This window comes from Bubalus bubalis, chromosome 11, assembly GCF_019923935.1.
Source record: "Bubalus bubalis isolate 160015118507 breed Murrah chromosome 11, NDDB_SH_1, whole genome shotgun sequence".
NCBI classification, from domain to species: Eukaryota; Metazoa; Chordata; class Mammalia; order Artiodactyla; family Bovidae; genus Bubalus; species Bubalus bubalis.
Genome location: NC_059167.1, coordinates 78,425,850 through 78,452,247, shown reverse-complemented (window position 1 = coordinate 78,452,247; position 26,398 = coordinate 78,425,850). Strand labels below are relative to the sequence as shown.

The 26,398-nt window shown below is 39.0% G+C and overlaps 4 gene segments (V, D, J or C); all 4 read right to left on the bottom strand.

Moving 5' to 3' along the window:
- Nucleotides 1–10,407: 10,407 nt before the first annotated feature.
- On the bottom strand, nucleotides 10,408–11,158 carry LOC102407577. The segment is given in 2 exon segments: nucleotides 10,408–10,739; nucleotides 10,899–11,158. Coding segments are annotated over 2 exon segments (366 nt in total).
- Nucleotides 11,159–12,983: 1,825 nt separating this feature from the next.
- Nucleotides 12,984–14,174, bottom strand: LOC123328132. The segment is given in 2 exon segments: nucleotides 12,984–13,615; nucleotides 13,783–14,174. Coding segments are annotated over 2 exon segments (399 nt in total).
- A 3,012-nt stretch (nucleotides 14,175–17,186) lies between these two features.
- Nucleotides 17,187–18,331, bottom strand: LOC123327528. The segment is given in 2 exon segments: nucleotides 17,187–18,029; nucleotides 18,218–18,331. Coding segments are annotated over 2 exon segments (471 nt in total).
- Nucleotides 18,332–21,281: 2,950 nt separating this feature from the next.
- Nucleotides 21,282–22,228, bottom strand: LOC123328316. The segment is given in 2 exon segments: nucleotides 21,282–22,045; nucleotides 22,168–22,228. Coding segments are annotated over 2 exon segments (477 nt in total).
- Nucleotides 22,229–26,398: the final 4,170 nt, after the last annotated feature.

The window sequence follows — 26,398 nt, the reverse complement described above, 5'->3', positions numbered from 1 at the left end:
CTGCTTTATTGACTATGCCAAAGCCTTTGACTGTGTGGATCACAATAAACTGTGGAAAATTCTGAAAGAGATGGGAATACCAGACCACCTGATCTGCCTTTTGAGAAATCTGTATGCAGGTCAGGAAGCAACAGTTAGAACTGGACATGGAACAACAGACTAGTTCCAAATAGGAAAAGGAGTACGTCAAGGCTATATATTGTCACCCTGCTTATTTAACTTCTATGCAGAGTACATCATGAGAAACGCTGGACTGGAAGAAGCACAAGTTGGAATCAAGATTGTCGGGAGAAATATCAATAACCTCAGATATGCAGATGACACCACCCTTATGGAAGAAAGTGAAGAGGAACTAAAAAGCCTCTTGATGAAGGTGAAAGTGGAGAGTGAAAAAGTTGGCTTAAAGCTCAACATTCAGAAAACGAAGATCATGGCATCTGGTCCCATCACTTCATGGGAAATTGATGGGGAAACACTGGAAACAGTGTCGGACTTTATATTTGGGGGGCTCCAAAATCATTGCAGATGGTGATTGCCACCATGAAATTAAAAGACGCTTACTCCTTGGAAGGAAAGTTATGACCAACCTAGATAGCATATTCAAAAGCAGAGACATTACTTTGCCAACAAAAGTCTGTCTAGTCAAGGCTATGTTTTTTCCTGTGGTCATGTATGGATGTGAGAGTTGGACTGTGAAGAAGGCTGAGCACTGAAGAATTGATATTTTTGAACTGTGGTGTTGGAGAAGACTCTTCAGCATCCCTTGGACTGCAAGGAGATCCAACCAGTCCATTCTGAAGAAGATCAGCCCTGGGATTTCTTTGGAAGGAATGATGCTAAAGCTGAAACTCCAGTACTTTGGCCACCTCACGCGAAAAGTTGACACATGGGCAAAGACTCTGATGCTGGGAGGGATTGGGGGCAGGAGGAGAAGGGGATGACAGAGGATGAGATGGTTGGATGGCATCACTGACTCGATGGACGTGAGTCTGAATGAACTCTGGGAGTTGGTGATGGACAGGGAGGCCTGGCGTGCTGCAATTCATGGGGTTGCAAAGAGTTGGACACGACTGAGTGACTGAACTGAACTGAACTGAACACAGATATTGTTTTAGTTACTAAGTCACATCCGACTCTCATGCACCCCATAGAGTACAGCCCACCTGAATCCTCTGTCCAGGGGATTTCCCAGGCAAGAATATTGGAGTGGGTTGCCATTTCCTTCTGCAGGGGCTCTTCTGGACTCAGATATTGAACCCTCATTTCCTTCCCAATGAACCATCTGGGAAGCCCTATAACACAGTAGGGAATGGTAAGATATGTGAATAGAAAATTTACACAAAAACATATAAATGACTTTTAAATGAAATGAAGTTTTGTCTCATTCATAAACTTTAATAATTTTTTAAAAAATTTAAAGCTTAGCTGATAAGCAAAAGTCAAAACCTCAGTAATACGCAAAGTTTAAGGAAAAATTGGTGGTAAAACTTATCTAGAAGAAAATTTAGTTGAATCATAAAGACTATGGGTATGTTACTTTCTTAAATAATATTTTATTTCCCTAAAGTGAATACTTAATTATTATATTTTAAATTTTTAATTTTGGCTTTCTTACTTACATGTGCCATTGCTCAATTCATCACTGGCTAACTTCCAATTTTCTGCTGAGTTCAGGAAATGATCACTGCTTATTATACAGGCACCAGTAGAGAACATAGGTAGTCTTTGCTTATATATTTTAGTCCTCCTATTTTCAACCTTCACTCCCTGAATGACCTCAGAACACACAAACACACACAATGCATCATCCACCATAATTATTCAAATGTAATTGATGTTTGTGAGTCTCTAAATATTTCTGCAAGGGTACAGCAGCATCCCAATGCTTCTTGTTTCTTTTTTCAATGGCCCCAAGTCTCACTATTTACATGACTTTACCCTGAAATTACTTTATATATGTAATAGTTCCTGGACAAGGAACTATTGGTGTCATAATCTTTTGCTAAACTCACTAATGAGAGTTGGGTATGGGGAATATTCACTTCTGATTCTCATGCCCTCGTCATTTTTATGAGTTTTGCATCAACCAGAGACTGAGAGACAAAACACCATAGACTGTGCCACAGAGTGGATCAGATACTCAGATGCTCAGCACCCAGGCCCCGCTGCTGCTCAGAGTGTGCTCAGCTCCCCCTGCAGTTCCCTTCTCTGTGTCCCTCAGAGCACAGTAGTACACACCCGAGTCTGACTCTTGGACTGAGGCTTTCTTCAAGTGGAAGGATTTTGATTTTCTGTGGTATGTGGCTTCAAACTCTCTGCTGATTCCCTTCTCCTTGTCCTTCGTGGCTTTCAGGAAGATCTGTGGACCTTCTCTTGAACACTGAACATACCAAAAAACAGTGGGGTACCCGGTGACGGAAAAAGTGCAATTGATGGTCATGGCGGCCTTTTCTGGAAGAGTCACTTGGCCACCTAACTGGGTCACTGAGTCTCCACGGGTTTGTCCTGGGGAAAAATAAAAGAGTTCTGTGTGATCTTAGGCATAAAGCTCTGGGATAAAATTATGATTAAAGGTTTTGTTGACATAACAGAGGAAAGAATCCAAATTTTGGGAGGCATTTTGCTTATTCAGCAGGAAGAGTATTATGGTCACTAAGCCTGAAGAAGAACTCATCTCTAGAGTATCTCTGAATAACGTTCTTGACTCTTAACATGAAGAAATGTTGAAGTCACAGTGAAATTTAGTTTCACACAGAAAATGTGTCTGTGTTAGGAAACTGCACCTTCTGGTGTTACAGGACAGAAAAGTGATGAATGTCTCCTGGTCTCCTCTGCAAATCAGGAAAATGTTATCCTTGACTTTATCCATGAGGCACATGCCAGTCTTCAGGTGGGGCTTGGAAATCTGATCAACAGCTGTCAACACCTCTCAGGTCTGTTTTGTTTTTAAGATACTACCTGACATGGAAGTTCTTTAACAAAGCATCCCAGGTATTTCTGTAGCTAAGAAGATATCAGTTTTCTTAAGCACTTTAATATGGTGCTTTATAGTCTCAAGTATCCATGTGGGCCAACCTATAATCCACTGACTGTCAAAAATGGGTTTTGTGGCTGATTACAGAGGAAGTAATAAGAAGTTGTCAGTATTGAATGAATCTCTATTTCTCAGCATTGTACCCCAATTTATAGAGCAGTGACTTACATTTATTACATGCTCACTAAGTATTTGCTATACCAAGCAAAAGTAATGAATAAAGGGTCTTTGATTCAGGGATCACTACTACTTGAAATACAGTATTTTATCATTTCTAAAATAATATCATTTGTAAGAAATGTTATTTTAATAAAATATTTTCAGGGGAAAAATTCACACTATCCTATCAATAGTCAAATAATCTTCAATTTCAAAACCATGAAAACAAAAGAACTATCATAACTGAATTTATCAAATCCTTATAGAATGATCTGACATCAATATCTTATTCTGATATTGATTTCAAGATAAGATGGCTAATCTATCTGAATCAGCCAAGATTAACCCCATACTCTTAGTGAAAATCTAGCTTCAGGACTGATTCTCTTAGCATCCATGTAATGCATTTTGTTGCCAAACTTTAATCAAATAATTTTCCTCCACCAGGTTGGGAAACCTAAAAATGTGGATTTCTGTCAAAAGCCTGGAGCATGAGTTAATCTGTTCTTTCCCAGCTTTTCAAATTATTGAAGACGTATCTGATATTCATACAACAGCTGATAATAGAATCAATGTATGACTGATTTTAAATGACAGATTCAGGAATCCCAACTATAACTTTATGAATTGTATTTTTCAGGATTGAGACCAAAAAGTGTAATTTTTTTTCCTTGACCCCACTGCACAGCTTGTCGGATCTTAGTTCCCTGCCCAGGGATGGAACCAGGGCCCTCGGCAGTGAAAGAACAGATTCCTAATCACTGGACCACCAGGGAATTGCCAGAAGTTAATAACTTTTAAAACTTCCAAATGGTTTTGTTGCAGCCAGTTCAATACTGGTTTATAAGAATTCTTTTGTAATCAGTGTCCTAGAGCAAGATGGCCATCAATGATCAGGGAGAAATGAATTTTTTTTTTTTTTTAGAAATGAAATTTTTTAAACTGGTTTTTTGCTATGAAGTAGCAGCAGCAAAAAAAAAGCACTTCTTTAGCTTACTTTTTATGAATATTCATTTTTGAAAAAATAAAAAAATCCTGAAGGCTATCAGGATGAAGTTCTGGAGTGGAACACACCTTCTGCAAAACCCTATAACCATGCATCCCTAGACACACATGCATGGGTACTCAGTTGCTTCAGTCGTGTCCAACTCTTTGCAATGCTATGGACTGTAGCCTGCCGGGCTTCTCTGTCCATGGCATTCTCCAGGCAAGAAAACTGGAGTGGGTTGTCATGCCCTCCTCCAGGGGATCTTTCTGACTAAGCAATCAAACTCACAACTCCTGCATCTCCTGCATTACAGGAAGATGCTTTACCACTGAGCCACAAGGGAAGCCTCCCCCTAGACACAAAGATGGAAGTTTAGCTCAGTCTGATTCCTGGAGTTTACTCTCCACAGATTTGTATCAGGCAGCTTCATCAGTCCAAAGTCCATACAAATAATTTCCCTGATGCAGATTTAAGTAATAAAATCAGGCTCAGATTCTCATTTGGATTCACATATTCCTTCCTTTCTCCCTCATTTTCCAACTCTGTTGTCAAAAATGGCCTCAAAACTATGCTAGGAAGGAATTCTGAAAAAAATTGACACATTAAACAGAAAGCAAAAAATAAGTTTAGATGATGCTGGGTTGAAAATAAATAGAAAGTTGCTTTCCACACATTTAAAAAAACATATAGGACCAGAACATACAGGAGAAATACTTGGAATTGAGGTCACATTAGAAGATTCATGCAACATTGAAGAAAGACATTTGCTAAATTTGGATTTTTAATTGTTTAATTAATACACAACATTCACAAAACTATACTGCACTTATTTTAAGTAAACTAATTAATGAGATTTGACATGTGTACACGTTTGTGAAGCTATTATTCCAATCAAGATAATGAACAATGCATCACCCAAAAAAGTTTCCTCACATCTCTTTGTAATCTCCCCTCAATCCTCTCCCCACCTCCTACTCCAATTTTCATGCAGCACTTCTGTCATGAATTAGTTTGCATATTTTATATGATATAAACGGAATCATATGCACTCTTTTGTCTAACTTCTTTCACTCAGCATAATTAAGATTCTTTTATGGTTGTAAGTATCAATGGCTCATTCCTTTGTATTGATGAAAAGTCTCCCATTACATAGATATAAAATGATTTGTTAATCTATTCACCTGTTAAGAAATATTTCTGTTAGCTCTAGTTTGAGGCTGCTACAAAGTTGCTTTGAGCTATTGTATGTCACACTTTTAATAGACATGTGCTTTCATTTTTCTCTTGGGTGAATATCTGGGAGTGGAATTCCTGGAGCATATGGTAGGTGTTTATTTGACTTTAACTTTCTTATTTTTTCTAATAGTTTTTTTATAGATTCACTTGGATTTTATACTCAGATAATTATGCTGTCTGTAACTAAAAATAGGTTCACTTCTTCATTTCCAAACTGTCTGTTTTTTTTCTTTCTCTTGCCTTTTTACACTGGCTGAAATCCCTAGTAAAACACTAAATACAAAAGGTGAGAGCCAACATTCTTTCCCTAGTGCTGAAATTAGGGGGGAATCATTCATTCTTTCATCATCAAGTATGGTGTTTGCTGTAGTTTTTGTAGAGGTTTTTTATTAAGTTGAGGAAATTCCTTAGGTCCTAATTTGCTGGAAGTTTTAAAGCAGGAATAGATGCTGAATTTTCTCAAACGCTTTTTCTACATCTATTAAGGTTATTCTTATTAATTAATCAACTGCTACTTGTCAGCCCCTGTAACTACACTATTGATAACTTGCCACAATAAAATATCAAAGAATCTATCACTCTCCCATTTTATATAATAAAACAAGGCTCACAAGTGTCTAGAAAGTTCATGACAGAACTAATAATTTTGAATAGAAGTCTCTCTGATAGCAAAACCTGATTCCCTGTTTTTTATACTATAGATTATTTTCAGGGGCTTCTCTGGTGGCTCAGTGGTAAAGAACCCACCTGCAATGCAGAAGCTGCAGGTTGGATCCTTGAGTTGGGAAGATACCCCGGAGGAGGAAATGGCAACTCACTCTGGTACTTTTGCCAGGATAATTCCATGGACAGAGGAGCCTGGCAGGCTACAGTCCACAGGGTCACAAAGAGCTGGACATGACTGAAGCATCAAAGCACACATGCACACAATACAGTCTGTTAACAACTTTCTTCTTTATTTCTGCACATTGAACTAATAAAAAGTGACTAAATAATCACAGATTTGACCCTTTCACCAAAAGAGGACTGCAACACATTAGAAAGAATATCCAAGTTCCTTTCAGATCAATTGTTAGGCACCTGAGGAGCAATGAACTGTAGCAAAGATGACAGATTTTTCTGGGTTTAAGTGAACCACCAGAGTCCCAGAACTTCATTCACAGCTCCTGATCACTCGCTTTCTCTAGTCCTTGAAACTGGCTTGTGATAAAGTGGTATAGAGGAGAGCTGTTCAAATTAACTAGGATAAATATTTCTCAAAAATTTTAAAGTAGAAGTGCCATATGATTCAGAAATTTCATTTCTAATTATATAAAAGATTGAAATTTTGGTATATATCCAAAATACTGAGATATTTACATATCTATGTTTCCATCAAAAGGTGGAAGCAACCCAAATATCAACAAATGAATAGATAGACGAAGTACGGACTATACCTACACTAGAATATTATTCAACCTTAAAAAGGAAAGAAATTCTAAAACATGCTACAACATAGATGAAACTTGAGTACATCATGATAAATGAAATAAGACACTAAATGACCTGTGTTGCATGATTCCACTTATACAGGATGTCTAAAGTAGTCAAACTCAGAGAGAGCAGAATAGTAGTGGTCAGGAGCTGAAGGGACAGGGGAATGGGGAGTTACTGTTTAATGAGTACAAATTTTCAGCTTTTCAACATGAAAAGAGTTCTAGAGAGGAATAATGTTTCTGTTTAATGATAATGTAAATGTATTTAATATCACTGTATTATACACTTAAAATGATTAATATGGTAAAAAAATATCTGTTAGGATGGTAAGATTTTTTGAGTTAAACAAATTTAAGACTTTTTAAAATTAATTTTTACTGGAGTATAGTTGATTTACAAAGTCAGTTTCTGATGTACAGCAAAGTGAATCAGTTGTACATATACAGCATATCCACTCTTTTTAGAATTATAGTCCCATGTAGGTCATTACAAAATATTGTAGAGTTCCCAGTGCTCTATAGTAGGTTTCTTATTAGTTATCTATCTATATTATATATTTAGTAGTATGTATATGACAACCCCAACCTCCTAACTTATCCCTCCCCTACTTCCCCCTTGGTAACCATAAATTTGTTTCCTATTTCTGTGACTCTACTTCTGTTTTGGAAATAGGTTCATTTGTACCATTTTTTAAGATTCCACATATAAGTATTATAAATATTATATGAAAATAGTCTTTGACTTCAATCAGTATGACAATCTCCAGGTCTATCCATGTTGCTGCAAATGGCATTATTTCATTGTTTTTTATGCCTGAGTAATGTTGCATTGTATACATGTACCACATCTTCTTTATCCATTCTTTGCATAGACATATGGGTTGCTTCCACATCCTTGGTATTGTAAATAGTGCTGCAGTGAACATTAGGGTACATGTATTTTTTTCAAATTATGGTCTTCTCCAGATTTATGCCCAGGAGTGGAATTGCTGGGTCATGTGGTAGCACTCTTTTTAGTTTTTTAAGGAACTTCCATACTGTTCTCCATAGTGGTTATACCAATTCACATTTCCACCAACAGTGTAGGAAGATTCCCTTTTCTTCTTTTCTCCACACTTTCTCCAGCATTTATTGTTTGTAGATTCTTTGATGATGGCCATTCTGATTGTGTGAGTGAAAATGAAAATCACTCAGTCGTGTCCGACTCTTTGTGACCCCGTGGACTATACAGTCCATGGAATTCTCCAGGCCAGAATACTGGAGTGGGTAGCCTTTCCCTTCTCCAGGGGATTTTCCCAACCCAGGGATCAAATCCAGGTTTCCCACATTGCAAGCAATTTTTTACCAACTGAGTCACCAGGGAAGCCCAAAGATCAGTGTGAAGTGATATCTCATTGTAGTTTTTATTTGTATTTCTCTAATAATTAGTGGCGTTGAGCATCTTTTCATGTGCCTTTTGTACATGTTCTTTGGAGAAATGTCTATCAGATCTTCCCTTCATTTTTAATTTGAGTTGCTTGGTTTTTTGTTTTTTTTTTTTAATGGATCTGCATGAGCTGTTTATATATTTTGGAGACTAATCCCTTGTCAATTCTGTTGCAAATATTTTCTCTCATTCTGTGGATTTTCTTTCTGTTTTGTTTATGATTTCCTTTGCTATGCAAAAGCTTTTAAGTTTAGTTAGGTTCCATTTGTTTATTTTTGTTTTTATTTTCATTACTCTAGGAGGTAGACCAAGAAAAGATTCTATCATGATTTATGTCAAAGAGTGTTGTGCCTATGTTATACTCTAAGACTTTTATAGTATCCAGTCTTTTATTTAGGCCTTTAATCCATTTTCAGTTTATTTTTGTGTATGATGTTAGAGAGTGTTCTGATTTCATTCTTTTACTTGTAGCTGTACAGTTTTTCCAGCCTCACTTATTGTAAAGAAGATTCCTACTCTACACAATTGCTTGCCAAATACAAATATAAGAGGCAGCTATGACACAAGATCGCTTAGCAACCACCATTACCATTCAACTTTTAAAACACTGAGAAAAATGGGATTTCAGGTAGAAGGAGGAAACTGGAGAGAAGGAATATTTGGGATTGTGTAACAGTGATTGGAAGAGAGGGCCTAGAGGGGTGCAAAATCAGCCACATGATGGCAAAAATGCTTTTGGAGGCGTGTGCAGTGAAAGGCAAGACCAGAGACAGAACATAATTCATACAGTACTTCACAAAATGTCCTTCTAAGAGCCACTAATTATTGATCTTTTTGTGGATAAGACTGAAGAGAGGCAGTAAAAACTTACATTATGAAAATTGAGCCATTCAGTGATAGAGGTGTTAATAAGAAGCAATGAGTATTAGCACAAAGTAGGCACTTTAGAATGTAAATAAGGGTCCTATTAACTCAGCTAACAAAACTAAAATGAATGAATTTATTAAATGGTGTGAAAAAACATGATATTCAAAAGAAGGAAAATCACACAGAGATTTCATGACAAAACAATGCCTGTAATAATATAGTCAATTAATATTTAATGAATTGCTAGGAAAATTAAATAGTCGTGTTTGGGCTTCAGAGACAAAGCAGAATAGGCCTCTGACCTTGTTTCTAACCTGCCTGGACACTGCCCTGACTGTGAGTTGACTGTGAGAACTGCCTGCTGTGAGTGCAAGACTTCCAGCACCATGGATAAGATGGGGAAGGAATCTTGAGATTGTTGAGCTCCTAGAGGGATCCCCCAGCCTTAGCAACACTCTAAGTTTTACATGACTAAATGAACAGCATTAACATGAAACCAGAGCTGAAATTTGGTCACAGATTGATGATGATATCAGTTTGCAACTGCCCTGGGATTGTAAATCGGAGCCCTGAACTACAATCTTTGAAGTCTCACCCACGGAGAGGACTCTTTTCATAACTGGGACTCCAGATGTGCTGTGACCTGGGACTTCCCAGTGCTGAAAACTCTCAAGTCTGGATGTTGACCTCTATCCAAGTCTGGATGTTGGTCAAAACCCAATTTGGTGATGTATCATAGATAATTCTCCAATAAACATCTATATTATTTATTTGTATATAACAAATGGCTTATTTTGTTAACAAATCCTTTGAACCTGAGACAAAAGTGAAAACTTTTGGTAAAACATGAATAAATTGAAATGAAAATCCAACAATTCACACATATTTTTACTGATTTGTAATTCAGACATTTCTGAATTCCCTTAGTCAATTCTTCTAGCTCATACTAATCACTACATGGCAAGGATTTTATGTGGCTAATTTTTTCCTCAATACATAATTTTACATTTTTAATAAATAAATAATTTAAATGTAAATTTTAGGGATAAGGATTTTTTTATGAATGATAGCTCTGAATATGGCCTCTGAACCTAGAGAATTATTTTCTTAGAATGAGTATCTTCTCTCTAACCCCATGTCTGTGCAATCCTAATCGTTTCCTGTCTGTGCTGACAACTCCCCGCCCTGGTCCCTACAGCAGGTGGAGCAGGGCCCTGGGTTTTGGTGCAGGTCCCTCCTACACACGTCTCACTGTGGGCTCTCTCAGTGCACAGAAATACACTGCAGAGTCCTCCAGCTGTGAGGCTGAGATGACAAGTGTGATAGATTTTCCTGCTTTCTGGAAGTTCAATGAGTAGCGACCTTCTGTGGCATTTTGCTGGTTAGAATCCTGACGAATAAGGAGAATCATCCCCCCACTGCTGGGCTGCTTGTACCAGAATAAATTATAACGTGAATCACTGATGTCATACTTGCAGTCCAGGGTCACAGCTTCCTTCTCCTGCCCTAATACTTGTGGTTGGTCTTGAGTTACCTTCTGGGCAATAATGGATCCTAAAGAAAGAAAATAGAATCAGAACTTCAGGAATAAGTGGTATGGAATAAAGAAATCCTATTTTAGACCACACTTCTTCCCAGGATTCCCATAAGACTGCCTGTTCCTCCAGTCCTTAGGTCACAGAGGAGGCACAGTGCCACCGGGACCATCCTTACCTAAACACAGTGAAGCCACGACCACTTTCAGAAGGCTGGAGAGAAGCATGTTTCAGCTATTCCACTAGATGGAAAATATCTTCTTCTTCAATGTCAAGACCTTGCAAGGTGAGCCTGACAGGGTGAGGGAAGAACTACTGGGCATGTGCTGTTGCTGCCCCACAACAGGAAACAGGGGTTTCCTGGAGTAGCAAGTTGATGTGGCTCATGTCAACTTCTCTGTGGACCAGGTGAGTGTCTCACTCACCCCAAACTTCCTTTTGCATTAACCAGCTCTTCGGTTCAGCTCAGTGCAGTCGCTCAGTCGTGTCCGACTCTTCGCGACTCCATGAACCGCAGCACGCCAGGCCTCCCAGTCCATCACCAACTCCTGGAGTCCACCCAAACCCATTTTCAGTTGATACCAATTACATGTGAAAATAAACACAAGTCAAATTTGATATTGAAAGGAAGAGTGATCATTTTACTAACTACTGTGTTCAGCAGTTGCATCTATGATGGAACTTGTTTTAAGATGCTGCTGGGGCTGGTGCACTGGGACGACCCAGAGGGATGGTATGGGGAGGGAGGAGGGAGGAGGGTTCAGGATGGGGAACACATGTATACCTGTGGCGGATTCATTTCAATATTTGGCAAAACCAATACAATATTGTAAAGTTTAAAAATAAAATTAAATTAAAAAAAAGAAAAAAAAGAAAGGAAGAGTGATAATTTGACGAACTACTGTGTTCAGCTGTTGCATCTATGACGGAACTTGTTTTAAGATACTGCATGTAATGGATTATGGAAACAACATAAGATGTAATGATCATTTATCCTCATACCTACATATGCTTTCTTTCACTTAAGATAGAAATAAATTCATTTATGAAAAGAAGAAAAATCTGTTTGTGTTAATTACTGCAGCTTTCTCAACCTACATATCAATATAGCGATCACTATAATTCTTCACCACAACATCTGTTCAGTTATCTAACTTGGGACCTAATAGTAGGAGAAAAGATAATCTCCCTTTGCAGAAGGCTAGGATGAATCTCACAGACATGGAGTCCTGTCACAGTGGTCCCTTTCTCTTCTCTGTTTGTTCTGACAGCCCAGGTCTGTTCAGAGAGGGCACAAATTGTTCTCCAACCTAAAACCCCCAACCTTTTTCTACTAATCAGTTGACTAATATAAAATATTAATTTCCCCTCAGGTTATTCAACTTTGTTACCCTTCTCAGTGAAAGGTTCTCCTGATAGCACCTCTGCTATTCAAAATACCTTCATATCATGAGCAGATTTTTTTAACACTCTCATACCAAATGTGAATTAATGTGCTTTAAAATAATCTTATCTTTAAATATTGAAAAGAAAAAATACCAGGCTGTATATGTAATAACTATTCTAAACTCCTTTTTAAACCAATCATTAGCAAAAACAAAATTAACAAAGTAGCTGAACTTGTGGATCTATCTTGGATACATTAAATTGCAAAAAGTATACTTGCAGTGGAGGTTATAGGTTTTTAACACAGTTTATATATCATGTATGCCTGTTAAAGTAAAAGCGAAAGTCGCTCATCATGTCTGACTCTTTGTGACCCCATGGACTATACAGCCCATGGAATTCTCCAGGCCACAGTACTGGAGTGGGTAGCCTTTCCCTTCTCCAGGGGATCTTCTCAACCCAGCAATTGAACCCAGCTCTCCCACATTGCAGGTGGATTCTTCACCAGCTGAGCCACAAGCAAAGCCCAAGAATACTGCAGTGGGTAGCCTATGTTTTCTCCAGCAGATCTTCCCAACCCAGGAATTGAACCAGGGTCTCCTGCATTGCAGGAGTCACCCTTTCTTATTTCTTTAACAAACATCTACTGATAATCAATTATGTGAATGGTGAATGTTCAGTTCAACATATAATAGTAAGTGAAAAACATTATAAGCCTATTATAACAATAATTCTTTAAAAAGGCAAGCTGAATATTCACAATATTATGTGATTGCAGAATTATCAATATCATATTTATTGGATATCACACATTTCCCTATAATTACCATGCAATATATAATCAGAAAAATAATAAATGCTGTTTTCAAAACACAGTATTAAAAAAAACCCATTCATAATAAGGATTGTGAATTGATACCAAGAGGTTATTTATAGAAAAGAGTGTGAGTGGCAAATGTAAAGGCACTCTTACAATTTCAAAACAAAACAACGCTAACTCCCTTCAAGAATTCAGTAAGCAGCAATTATCCATAAAATGTGTCATACTTTCTGGGTCATCTTGAACCTAACCTTCTTATTCTTTGCTTGTCTAACACATCAGTTTCCACTTGCAGACACACAATATGACAAATGCTACTTTGAAGGTTGCACCAAAGGAGGGGGGCTGCCCCAGTCACAAGTATGAGTACAGGTAGCGGGCGCCTGGGAAGCACTGTGTCCTTGCTGCACAGAAGTAGACAGCTGAGTCTCCAGGTTGGATGGTTGCGATGTGCAGGGAGAGATGTTTGGCGGTCTTATTCAATAAAACAGTCAGTCGCTGGTCTTTTTTTTCACCCATATTTGAATGAATAGCTATAAGGAGCTGGGGACCTTTCCCAGGTTCTTGTTTATACCAAGGGAAGTAGTCTGAAGCTGTGTCTGTGTAAGTGCAGGTGATAACAGAGCTGTTGCCCTCCTGGACACTCAGGGTAGAAGGACTCTGCTCCACCTCGTTTCCAAGGCTGACACCTATGGAGAAAGTAGAAGTCAGAAGAAGGAGAAGGGTTGTCAGATTATTAAGTTCCACAATTTACTTTCCCTTTTCTACAATAACTAAAGAAACCTGAATAAAGTCAGTCTCAATGTCTAACAAATATCTACTAATACACTCTGTTTCCCTTAAACCCTCAACTCACAGTCCAGCTGCAGCCATAAGAACGTGATCAAAACTCCAATGGGTGTCTTCATTGTTTTTCCCATTTAGGATCAATTGTGGACCTGCAGTCTCCAACCAGGAGACCTGCTTCTGTTACCAAGTGATCCCTTCTTTTCTCTAGTGGTTTCTTTCATTGTCTACCCAGCCAATAAGAAAAAGGCTCTGCTTCTGCCAAAAGCCTATGCATTCAGAACCCACTCACATGAACCCTCCACATGTTCTGATCAGCAGAGGTGCACCACCATCTGGTGGTCACATCTCTAACTACTGAACTCTGGTTAAATGTCCTTTCATGGCTGTGCCTACGAGGGACATGTATAAAAACAGCAAAGGTCAAACAAATTATGTCTCAGATTGAAGTAATCTCAATTCAGTTCAGTTCAGTCACTCAGCCATGTCCGACTCTTTGTGACCCCATGAACCGCAGCATGCCAGGCCTCCCTGTCCATCATCAACTGCCAGAGTCCACCCAAACCCATGTCCATCAAGTCGGTGATGCCATCCAACCATCTCATCTTCTGTTGTCCCCTTCTCCTCCTGCCCTCAATCTTTCCCAGCATCAGGGTCTTTTCAAATGAGTCAGCTCTTCACATCAGGTGGCCAAAGTATTGGAGTTTCAGCTTCAACCTCAGTCTTTCCAATGAACACCCAGGACTGATCTCCTTTAGGATGGACTGATTGGATCTCCTTGCAGTCCAAGGGACTCTCAAGAGTCTTCTCCAACACCATAGTTCAAAAACATCAATTCTTCAGGGCTCATGCACAGTAAGAATGTTGAGATAGAGAATTTGTTTATAAGCTGAAAAGAGGTAGATGCTGTTGCTCTTTATTCAACAATGGGCCTGATATGCAGTTTTTAAACTGTAAAAGCACCATGATTCACTCTCCTAAACAAACAAACCAAATATATATGTGTGTGTGTATACATATATATATATATGAAACTATCAAGTTCAGCCAATATACCATTTTCATTTGCTTGTTATGGAGGAAAACTCTCTCTAATAGGAACCTGTAAGCCAAAGATGAGAGTAACAGAGAGAAGATCATTTGACATTTCAACTGCCTATTATCTCAGACTGTGTCCTAAGCTGGGTTTTAGTGGCCCCTTGCTTTCTGAGAGAACTGACAGTAGAAACAGTTGAAATGTATCGTAAAATGCAATTACTAAATGGCAGAGAGCTAAGTGTTGCAGTTTGCATTAGACAGCTCTTCTTTGCTCAGCAACAAGGGTCTAGAAGAAGGAGATAGGAAAAGAACATTAAGGAGGAGGTGAGGATATCCAGTTTATCCTCTACTTTCTACTGCTAGCTCATTTGATCTATTTTTTTATTATATAATTTTTCATTCTGTCATCTTGGATCTAGTTTCTGTTTTGTAAAATGACGTTGAACTAAACCCTGTCTACAGGCTCAGCTCTAAATTATTTTATACTATTTAGCAGAACAAATCTTTATTGAGGCCTGCTTATATACAATGTAAAGTGATGAGAGAGAGAGTGGGGAGAAACCCCTTGCACTCTGGGACCCCAACACTATTTTCGCATCCCCTGCAGTCTTCGGGGGCTGCAGTTGCCACTAATTAAACCTAGGGCCTTCCTTGGAATGAATCCCTTTCTGTGATTTCATTTCTCCTATAAGATCAAGGAGAATATAAATCCATAGTCAAATGGCATAATGGGACGTGGCTCACTGAATGTAAGCCTCATCACAGACACTGAGGTCAAAGGGGCTTTGTGACTGAATTGGTAGAAGATGTTCTTTTGGTGATTCATTCTATAAGTCTTATTTCATCTTGTAGGAATAAAAGAAAAAACATCTGCAAGAGTGGAGGACCTGGAGGAAGTAGATGAGTTGCCAACAGGTAAAGCAAGAGGCTCTTTCTAAAGCAACCAAATTGCTTTCTGGCTTCTGTCTTTCTCCGTGAAAGTGTAGGTGGTGATCACCTATATCATTTTTAGAACCAGTGCAAAATGAAAATTTGAAATCTTCTTTACAAGAAGCAGAGTAAAGTTTCATTAGGTAATGTTTCTAGCGGGTTTCCCTGGTGGCTCAAATGGTAAAGAACTTGCCCACAATGCGGGAGACCTGAGTTCAATTCCTGGGTCCATCCCTGGGTCCAATCCCTGGGTTAGGAAGACCCCTTGGAGTAGGAAATGGCAATCCACTCCAGTATTCTTGCCTGGAGAATTCCATGGAAAGAAGAGACTGGCAGGCTACAGTCCATGGGGTCACATAGAGTAGGACAGGATGGATCGACTAACACTTTCACTTTCAATGTTTCTAGTGGCACCATTTTTCTAAAATGCTTTAACTCTTCATACAAATTAGTTTCATGTATCTGAATCTAATTTGTTGAGACTTTTGGTCATTTTAGGTTCACAGAAAAATTAAAGAGAGGATGCAGAGGTTTCCAATATACTTCCCACTCCCACACTTGCATAACCTCTCTTCTTATCAACTTCCACATGAGATGGGTCTATTTCTCACAACTGATGAGCCCATATTAACACATTATAATCGCCCAAATCTATAGTTTACCAGGATTCACTCTTGGTGTTGTACATTCTATGGGTTTACACAAAGGTATAGTGGCATGTGTTCATCATTATAGTATCACGGAGAGTAGTTTCACTCCTAAAAATCCTTTGTGCCCTGCCCATTCATCCTTCCACTCCCCTCAATCCTTGAAATCACTGGTTTTCACTCTCTTTATAATTTTGCCTTTCCCAGAATGTCATATAGTTGGAATCATATAGTAGGCAGCCTTTTAGATTGACTTCTTCACTTAGTATCATGCATTTAAGATTCCTCTGTATTTTTATGGCTTGACAGCCCATTTCTTTTTAACACTGAATAGTATTCCATTGTTTGGATGTACCACAATTTACTTATGCATCCTCTTGTTGAAGGACATCTTGGTTAGTCCCAAATTTTGGTAATTATGAATAAAGCTGCTATAAACTCCCATGCTTTCTCTTAGCTTGTGGCAACTGCCATCAGTGTTTGGTGCTCCTTGGCTTTCAGACACATCACTCCAGTCTCTGCCTTGTCTTCACATAAAAAATTATTTTTCTCATATTTGTTATTCAGTTCAGCTCAATTGCTCAGTCGTGTTCAACTCTTTGCGACCCCATGAATCGCAGCACGCCAGGCCTCCCTGTCCATCAACAATTCCTGGGGTTCACTCAGACTCACATCCATCGAGTCAGTGATGCCATTCAGCCATCTAATCCTCTGTTGTCCCCTTCTCCTCCTGCCCCCAATCCCCCCCATGCATCAGAGTCTTTTCCAATGAGTCAACTCTTCGCATGAGGTGGCCAAAGTACTGGAGTTTCAGCTTCAGCATCATTCCCTCCAAAGAAATCTCAGGGCTGATCTCCTTCAGAATGGACTGGTTGGATCTCCTTGCAGTCCAAGGGACTCTCAAGAGTCTTCTCCAACACCACAGTTCAAAAGGATACCAGGACTAAAAAATCTGAATACAGACTTTAAAAACATTACATTCAATTCCCTTTTCACTTTGAAGGAACACACACGTGCAGTTAACCAAAAAATTGAGTCATCTCTTTCTATTTGTTGATCACCATATATTTTTCCAAGCATGTTCCATCACAGAAATTTATATGTAGCTTACATTTTATCTGTCAGGTGCACTAGATTGTTTTAACAGGACATTGAACATTGGCATCTACATCAGTTATGACAATGGCTCCATATTAGAGCTTTGTATCCATGAGAGATTTCTGGGAAGAAGAAGGGCAAAAAAAAAAAAAAAAGTGAAATGACAGTCCTGAAGGATCTGATCTTCAGAGGAAAAAATGCTGAATTATGAATCTGGAAACCCAAAGAGGTAACAAGGGTACTTGGACGGTGTAGTACTGTGGAGGGCCGGGGCTGAGGCAGCTGCAATTTGGGTACAGGCTGCAGGCTGCCTGGGAGCACTGTGCCTCCACCGCACAGAGGTAGGTGGCTGCATCTTCCAGCTGGGAGGCTGTGATGTGTAGGGTACTATACCGCTCCTTAGAATTCACTGTGGAACTCATCCTTTCATTCTTCTTCGTCCCTGAAGCTATGAAAAACAGCCTGGTGAGGCTGCCTCCGGGATTCTGCTGGAACCACTGCACACTGTTCACCGTGTTCGAAAAATTGCACCACAGAGTAGAGTTGGCTCCCTCCTGGAGGCTCAAGACTGAAGGACTCTGCTCCACCTTCACTCCCCTCACCCCTGCTTGGAAAGAGAGAGAAGCAAACACATATGATGTCACGGATGGGGTTTCCAGACCAGGAAAGTATCTCAGGAAACACCTGAGGATGTAGGACCATCTAGGAGCTCCAGGTCAGCTTTCCTCCCCTCCCTCCCACTGACAGCTGTGGACACTCCCCAGTTCCCTATCTGGGATGACCCCGACTCACAGCAAATCTGGACCCACAGAAACCCCAGAAGGGCTCCCCATTTGCTCTTCATGATCCCTTGCCCAGTTACTGAGGTGCCTTCACCCCTAATCTGAAGAATATAGAGTCTTGGGGCCAGAGAAATTTTGTTCTTACTGTCAGTATGTTCCACCAGAATCACTGAGTACCAATCACATCTGAGGTGAGTCAACTCACTTAACAGGAAACTCCACCCACAGTGGCCTAGTGAGACTTCAGTGAGGTCAGCAATTTCTCCAAAATTGAGGTTTGGGGGGACAGTGCAGAGAGGTAAAAGCAGTATTTCTGATATGTGAAGTTGTAAAGAATATTTTTTTCTTAAATGACTCTATGTAAGAGAAGATTGTGGGATACTGTGAGAGGAAAGGTAGATGATATTTCTAGAAGAATTGTGTCAGGATGGATTATGTAGAACCTTGAGGAATTATAGGGAAGGATGATCCATTTTTCAAATTGCATAGTTTGGCAGAGATTTTGATAATTCAGTTATGTGAAAATTCTATCAAGGAAAACTATCTGATGCATGCATTTTTTATTGCAGAAGTAAATACAATTTCTTGAAGTCATTTAGAAACCAAGATATATAGTCAGCCTCTGCACAGAAATGATTCCAATAAGAATTTGGTTGTTGAAAAACAGGACATGTGTATAATGTTCCTTCTGCCTTAATTTCCACCTCTCCCTTCCTACTGTCCAACTCTTGGACACCCTGTTGACCTACATTTGTTTCTGATCTGGCCACACTTTTTGGCTCAAATTCAATATTGTATTTCTCCTTTCCTTCTATTTTTGTTCCTTATTTTTTCCTCTTTTTATTCTTGTTCTCTCTACTCTCGAGAAATATATGAAAAGGTAGGAGGTCTGGGGTATTGGAATAATTTCTGGATCAGTGGGTTTGGGGAATTCAGTGATAAAATTTTTTTAAATGAATCCAGGTAACACAGATGTTTTCTGTTGAGCTTCCATGCTCTCAGAGCTCAGTAGTATCCCTATTTCTCTACCTCTGCTCAGAGAATCATCCTCACCATGGATTTATAGAGGTAAGGGCTACAGCTTTCCAAACCTTATATAGAATGACAAAGCTGAAATCTGATATGAACTTTACACAAACACTGTTACCCTCTCCCCACCTTTGCTGTCTATAATTTGACTGTTCCCCATGCTCTCTGGGCTCCTCTCTTAACTGTTCCATCTTTGGAATCATCAGAAAAGGTCTTCATGTCTTGTAAAGCCTACAGTGCCCCCTAGTGGACTGAAACCATCAACAAAGACACCTTCAGACCAACAACTGGCAGCATCACAAATCCCCAGTCCCATTCACTGCATGCTTCCTGATGAAGAAAGTAGTCAGAAAAAAACAGTCACCGCCTAGATTGAATGGAGACTAAAAGTAAACTCTTACTCTTAAAATGTCATTTCATGGAAATTTATGCCTTAAAAAATTTGATAAATTTCATCTTGTGCTTTTTTTTCATTTCTTTAGTTCAAAATAAATCCTTATTTATAGAAGTTGTGGTGTAAATATGCTAATTTATTAAAAAGAACAAAAATTTGCTATTTGCAGCAACAGGGATGGACTTGGAGGGCATTATGTTAAGTGAAATATGTCAGAGAAAGACAAATACTGTATGATATCATTTGTGTATAGAATCTAACAAACACAATAAACTAGTGAATATAACAATAAAAGCAGACTCATAGAGAACAAACTGGTGGTTATTAGTGGGGGCAGGGCCAGTAGAGGGGTGTGAGTGTGGGATTTACAAACAATTGGGTATAAGATAGGCTTAAGGATGTATTGTTATAACATGGAGAATATAGCCAATATTTTGTAATAACTGAAAATGGAAACTAACCTTTAAAATTGTTACCTAGCCATTGTTATGGCTACAGTCCACAGGATTGCAAAAAGTCAGACAGGACTGAAGCAACTGAGCACACACATACACAAGTGAAAGAAACCAATCTGAAAAGCTACATACCATATGATTCCAACTATATGATATTCTGTATGAAGCAAAACTATGGACACAGTAAAAAGATCAGTGTTTGCAGGGGTTATAGGGAAGAAGGGAAACAATTTTACAGAACACTTTTAAGAAAAGAAAGCCTAACCAATGAATAAGAGTCAAAAAGTTTAATAGTAAAGTTTAACAAACTTGGGTAGCTCAGCTGGTAAAGAATTTGCCTGCAATGCAGGAGACCCCAGTTTGATTCCTCAGTTGGGAAGTTCCCCTCAAGAAGGGACAGGCTACCCACTCCAGTATTATTGGTCTTCCCTGGTGGCTTATACAGTAAAGAATCTACCTGACCTGGGTTTGATTCCTGGGTTGGGAAGGTCCCCTGGAGAAGGAAATGGCAACCCACTCCAGTATTCTTGCCTGGAGAATCCCATGGACAGAGGAGTCTGAGACAGAGGAGCCATGGACAGAGGAGTCCATGGGGTTGCAAAGAGTCGGGCACAGCTGAAGTGACTAAACACAGCACAGCACATACAAAGTTTGGGGGAATTCTTTGTGTTGTTCTCAATTCATTAAAGACTAACTTCCACTTCTATGCTGAGTTTAGAAAGTCATCATTGCTTGTCATAAAGAATTGTGGAGAGCACGGCTATTCTTTGCTTACAAGAGACCTCACTCAGGACTCCTGTTTTAGTGCTTCCCAAAACCCTCAACACTCATACATGTGCACTTATGAGGGCAACACCATCTTTCTCAATTATTCAAAGATGATCGGTGCCTTGTTTTCTTAACCTTTGCACAGGTGTTCAGCATGCATTGTGATGCATCTCACGAGGTCTAGGTTCCTTCTTCAACTATTCTACAAGTCTTCATTCTTCCTTATACTTCTCATCCTCTGAAATTTGTTCATAGCACTCTGTGCTGCTAACTCCTTTTCTGTTCTCTGTATTTTCAGGTGTATACCCATTCTAATTTATTTACTATCTTTTAAATAAAGTCTCAGGGGAATAAAGAGATGAGTGTGAATAAAATCCTTTCCTCTCTTTCCACTGTTTCATTATGTATGAGATTATGTTCCTCCTCCATTCATCCTTTCTTTCTCTATTAAGAATGATAATTTTTGGAGGCTGTGGCTCTCCTATCACATGTCATGCTCTGTCAGGAAGACATTGTGCAGACCACACCTCATCTGGCACACTTTGGTTCTATGAAAGTATAGTAAGGCATAGTAATACCCACCTGGGTGACTTGGAACAACTTGTGGAAGCAGCAGAATATGCAAAACACCACTTCATTGCTTATGAGGTTTACCTTGAAATTACTTTGATCCTGGAAAAAGAACTATTGGTGTCAGAGAGTTTTCAATTTTACTAATAAAGAGTTTAGTATGGGGGATATTCACTTCTTATTCTTATACTTTAGCCATTTGTATGTTTTTTGTATGAACCAGAGACTAAGAGACAAACAACCATAGGCTCTGTTGGAACCACAGTGGATCCAGGCCCCGTTGCTGCTCCGAGTTTGTGCTCAGCTCCCCCTGCAGTTTCTGTCACTGTGCCACTCAGAGCACAGTAGTACACAGCCGAGTCTGACTCTTGGACTGGGGCTTTCTCCAAGTGGAAGGAGGTGGTTTCTGTATTGTATGTGGCTTCAAAACCTTTGTTGGTTCCCTTGCCGTTGGCCTTCATGGCTTTCAGGAACAGCTCCGGACCTTCTTGAGGATACTGGACATTCCAGAAAAGAATGGGGTACACGGTGGCTGAATAAGTACAGTTCACAGTCAAGGTAGCCCCTTCCAAAAGGGTCACTTGGCCGTCCGTCTGGCTCACTGAGTCTCCATGGGTTTGTCCTGGGGAAAATAAGAGAGTTCTCTGTGATCTTGGGCATAAAACTCTGGGATAAAACTACGCTTAAAGGTTTTGTTGACATAACAGAAGAAAGGATCCAAATTTTTAGAGGCGTTTTTCTAACCCAGCAGGAAGAGTATCACAGTCACTAAGCCTGGAGAAGAGCTCATCTCTAGAGTGTCTCCTGAATAACGTTCTTGACTCTTAACATGAAGAAATGTTGAAGTCACAGTGAGGTTTAGTTTCTGTGAAGTTTAGACACACAGGAAATGTGTCTGTATTAGGAAACTGCACCCTCTGGTGGACAGGGACAGAAATGCGATGCATGTATAGTGGAAAGAAAGTGAAGTCGCTCAGTCGGGTCCGACTCATTGAGACCCCATGGACTGTATCTTGCCAGGTTCCTCCATCCATGGGATTTTCCAGGCAAGAATACTGGAGTGTGTTACCATTTCCTTCTCCAGGGTATCTTCCTGACCCAGGGATCGAACTTGGGTCTCTCACACTGCAGGCAGACTCTTTATCAACTGGGAAGCCACCAGGGAAGCCCACGTATCCTGGTCTCCTCCCTAAATTAGAAAAATGTTATCCTCGACTTTATCCATGAGACACATATCAGTCTTCAGGTGGAGCTTGGAAATCTGATCAACAGCTATCAACACTTCTCAGGTCTGTTTTGTTCCTAGGATACTACCTGACATGGAAGTTCTTTAACACAGCATTCCAGGTATTTTTTATAGCTGAGAAGATATCAATTTTCTTAAGAACTTTAATATAGTATTATATATTCTCATGTATCCATTGTGGGCCAACCTATAATCCACTGACTGTCAGAAGAGTTTGTGGCTGATTACAGAGGAAGTAATAAGAAGCTAGGTCACTACTGAGTGAATCTCTGCTTTTCAGCATTGTGCCCCTATTTATAGAAGAGTGATTGACAATTATTTGTTGTTTAGTCACTGAATCAGTCTGGTCTGATTCTTTTGCAAGCCTAAGGAGTATAGCCCGCTAGGCTCCTCTGTCCGTGGGATTTCCCATTCAAGAATACTGGAGTTGCCATTTTCTTCCCCAGGGGATCTTCCCAATCCAGGGATCGAACTTGAATCTCCTGCACTGGCAGGCAGATTCTTTATCACTGAGTCACCAGGGAAGCCCTGACTGATGTTTATTACATGCTTACTAAATATTTGCTATACCAAAAAAGTAATGAATAAAGGGTCTTTGATTGTGGAATCACTACTACTTGAAATAAAATACTTTCTCAGTCCTAAATAATATCATTTGTAAGAAATGTTATCTCTCTAATAAAATTTTTAAGGGAAAAAGTCACACTGTCTTATCAATAGTCAAATAATGCTGAATTTCAGAATCATTAAAATGTTAAAATAAAAGAAATATCATAATTGAAATTATCAAATCCTTGTAGAATTATCTAAGATCAATATCTTATTCTCCTTTTTCTTCCTTGACTCTAAGATAAGAGGGTTGGCCTATGTAAATCAGACAAGTACTAATCCTATTATATATTCTTAGTTGATATCTAGCCTCAAAGATACTTTCTATTCCATCTGCCACATTTTGTTGCCAAACTTTAACCAAATACTTTTCCCTCAGTGTTTGAAACCCTGAAGATGTAGATTTGTGTCAAAAGCTTAGAGCATGAGTTAGGATGCTCTTCTTTCCCAGCTTTTCAAATTGTTAAAGACCTCTGAGTCAATATTCACATGACAGCTGAAAGTAGAATTAATGAGTGAATGACTTAAAATTACACATTCTGGGCTGGCCCACCAATAACTTCATGAATCACACTATACAGAGTTGAGACCCATGAATCTGTAATTTTTGAGAGCTCCCCAAGAAGTTGGGTTGCAGCCAGTCCAATATTGGTTTACAAGTTTTCATTTGGGACAGATGTCCTAGATAAAGGTAGTTGTCAAATATCAGGGAGCAACAGGATGTTCCCAAGATTACAAACATACTCAAAACCTCTCTTTTTGAGTACCAGCAGCAAAAACAAGCACTTCTTTAGCTCTCTTTTTATGACCATTCATTTTATAAAACAAAACCTCTGAGGAGTATCAAGATGAAGTTCTAAGAGGCATTCATCTTCTGTAAAGCCCTGTAACCATAGATCCCTAAACACACAGATGGAAGCTCAGCTCATTCTGTTTCTGGGAGTTCACTCTTCTCAGATTCACATCAAGGAATTTCATGAGTCCAGAGTCAGCACATGAATCACTTCCCAAATTCAGATTTAAATTTAGAAAACCAGGCTTGATACTTCTTGGATTCACATATCCCTTCCTTACTTCTCTACCTTCCAAATCACATAGTGAGAAACTGCCTCAAAAATATGCTAGAAAGAAATTCTGGAAAATCAGTTACAAACTTCTGTTCTGGTAGGTGAGTTTCCCTGGTGGCTCAGATGGTAAAGAATCTTCTGGCAATTCTGCTATATAGAAAGAATCCAAAATAGGTTGTAATGATGTAGGACTGAAAATAAATGTATAGCACATGGATGCAGATAGTTGTTATCTCTACTTTTAAAAAAAACATAGTTTAAGGCCAATGAGTACATATAGGAGAAGTATTTTTGCATTTCGGGGTCATAAAAGAAGACTTCTACAACACTGAAGAAAAATATTTGCTATATTGGATGTTAATGGCTTTATTAATGCATAGTTCTCTTTAAAATAAATTGTACCTCCTTAACTTAATAAGATTGACACATGTATATACTTGTGAAACCATCACCACAATCAAGATAATGAACAATGCATCACCCCAAAAGTCTCCTCTTGTCTCTTTTTAGTCCTCTCAGCCCTCTTTTCACTTCGTACTCCCATTTTCCCATTTTCAAGCAACATTTCTCTCATAAAATAGTTTGCATATTCAGTAATTTCAAATAAATGGTATGATATGTGCCTTTGATAGCTTCTTTCATTCAGCATAATTATTTTAAGATTCTTTCATGGTTATTATAATCATGTTTCATTCCTTTGTATTGTTGAGTAGTATTCCATTATATGGATATGATTTATCTATAGATACATTTATCTATTCACCTATTGATGGACATTTAGGTTAGTCCTAGTTTGGGGCTGTTCCTGGAGAAGGCGATGGCTCCCCACTCCAGTACTCTTGCCTGGAAAATCCCATGGATGGAGGGGCCTAGTGGGCTGCAGTCCATGGGGTCTCGAAAAGTCGGACACGACTCAGTGACTTCACTTTCGCTTTTCACTTTCATGCATTGGAGAAGGAAATGGCAACCACTCCAGTGTTCTTGCCTGGAGAATCCCAGGGACGGGGGAGCCTGGTGGGCTGCCGTCTATGGGGTCACACAGAGTCGGACACGACCGAAGCGACTTAGCAGCAGCAATAGCAGAAGTTTGTGGCTGTTACAAATAAAACTGCTATGAACATGTGTGAATATGATTTTTTATAGTCAAACTTTCATTTCTCTTGGGTCAATATTTGGGAGTGGAATGACTGGAGTCTATTATGTTAAGTATATACTTGACTTTGTTGAACTTTCATTTTTTTCTAGTAACGTTTTTGCAAACTCCCTTGGATTTGATGCTCAGATACTTATGTTGTCTGTGACTAAAGGTGATTCACTTCTTCTTTTCCAAACTGTCTGACTTTTGTTTCTTTCTCTTGCCTCATTGCACTGGCTAGGACCCTTAGGACAATATTCAGTACAAATGGTGAGAGTCAAAATTCTTCCCTTATTCCTGAAATTTGAAGGAAAGCATTCAGTCTTTCGCCATCAAGTGTATTTGATGTAGATTTTTTTGTAGAGGAGCTTTATTAAGTTAATGAATTCCCTTAAGTCCTAATTTGCTGGGAGGTTTTAATCAAGAATAGATACTGAGTTTGTCCAATGGTTTTTCTGTACCTATAGAGGTTACTGTCATTAATCATCTGTGACTTGTTAATCTCTGTGGATACATTACTGATAAACTGTCATAACAAAATATTAAAGAAGATGTCACTCCATCATCTTACAAATAGTAGAACAAAGCTATCTAGAAACTTAATTTTAGAGTTAATAGTTTTGAACACAGACCTGTCTAATAGCAAAAGTCTGTTCCCTTTTTCCACTATAGAGTCTTTTCAGAGAAATTTTGAGAGAGAGAGCAGCAAAATTACTTCTCAAATCTTTGAAATATTTTAAGACAGTCTTTTAATAGGTTCTTTACTTAATGCAAATTGAACTATTAAATAATTATAAATTTGGCCCTTTCGCTGAAAGAGGAAAGAAACATAAAGAATACTCATGAACTTGTTTACAAAACAGAAACAGACTCACAGACGTAGAGAACGAACTTATGGTTGCCAAAGGGGAAGGATGG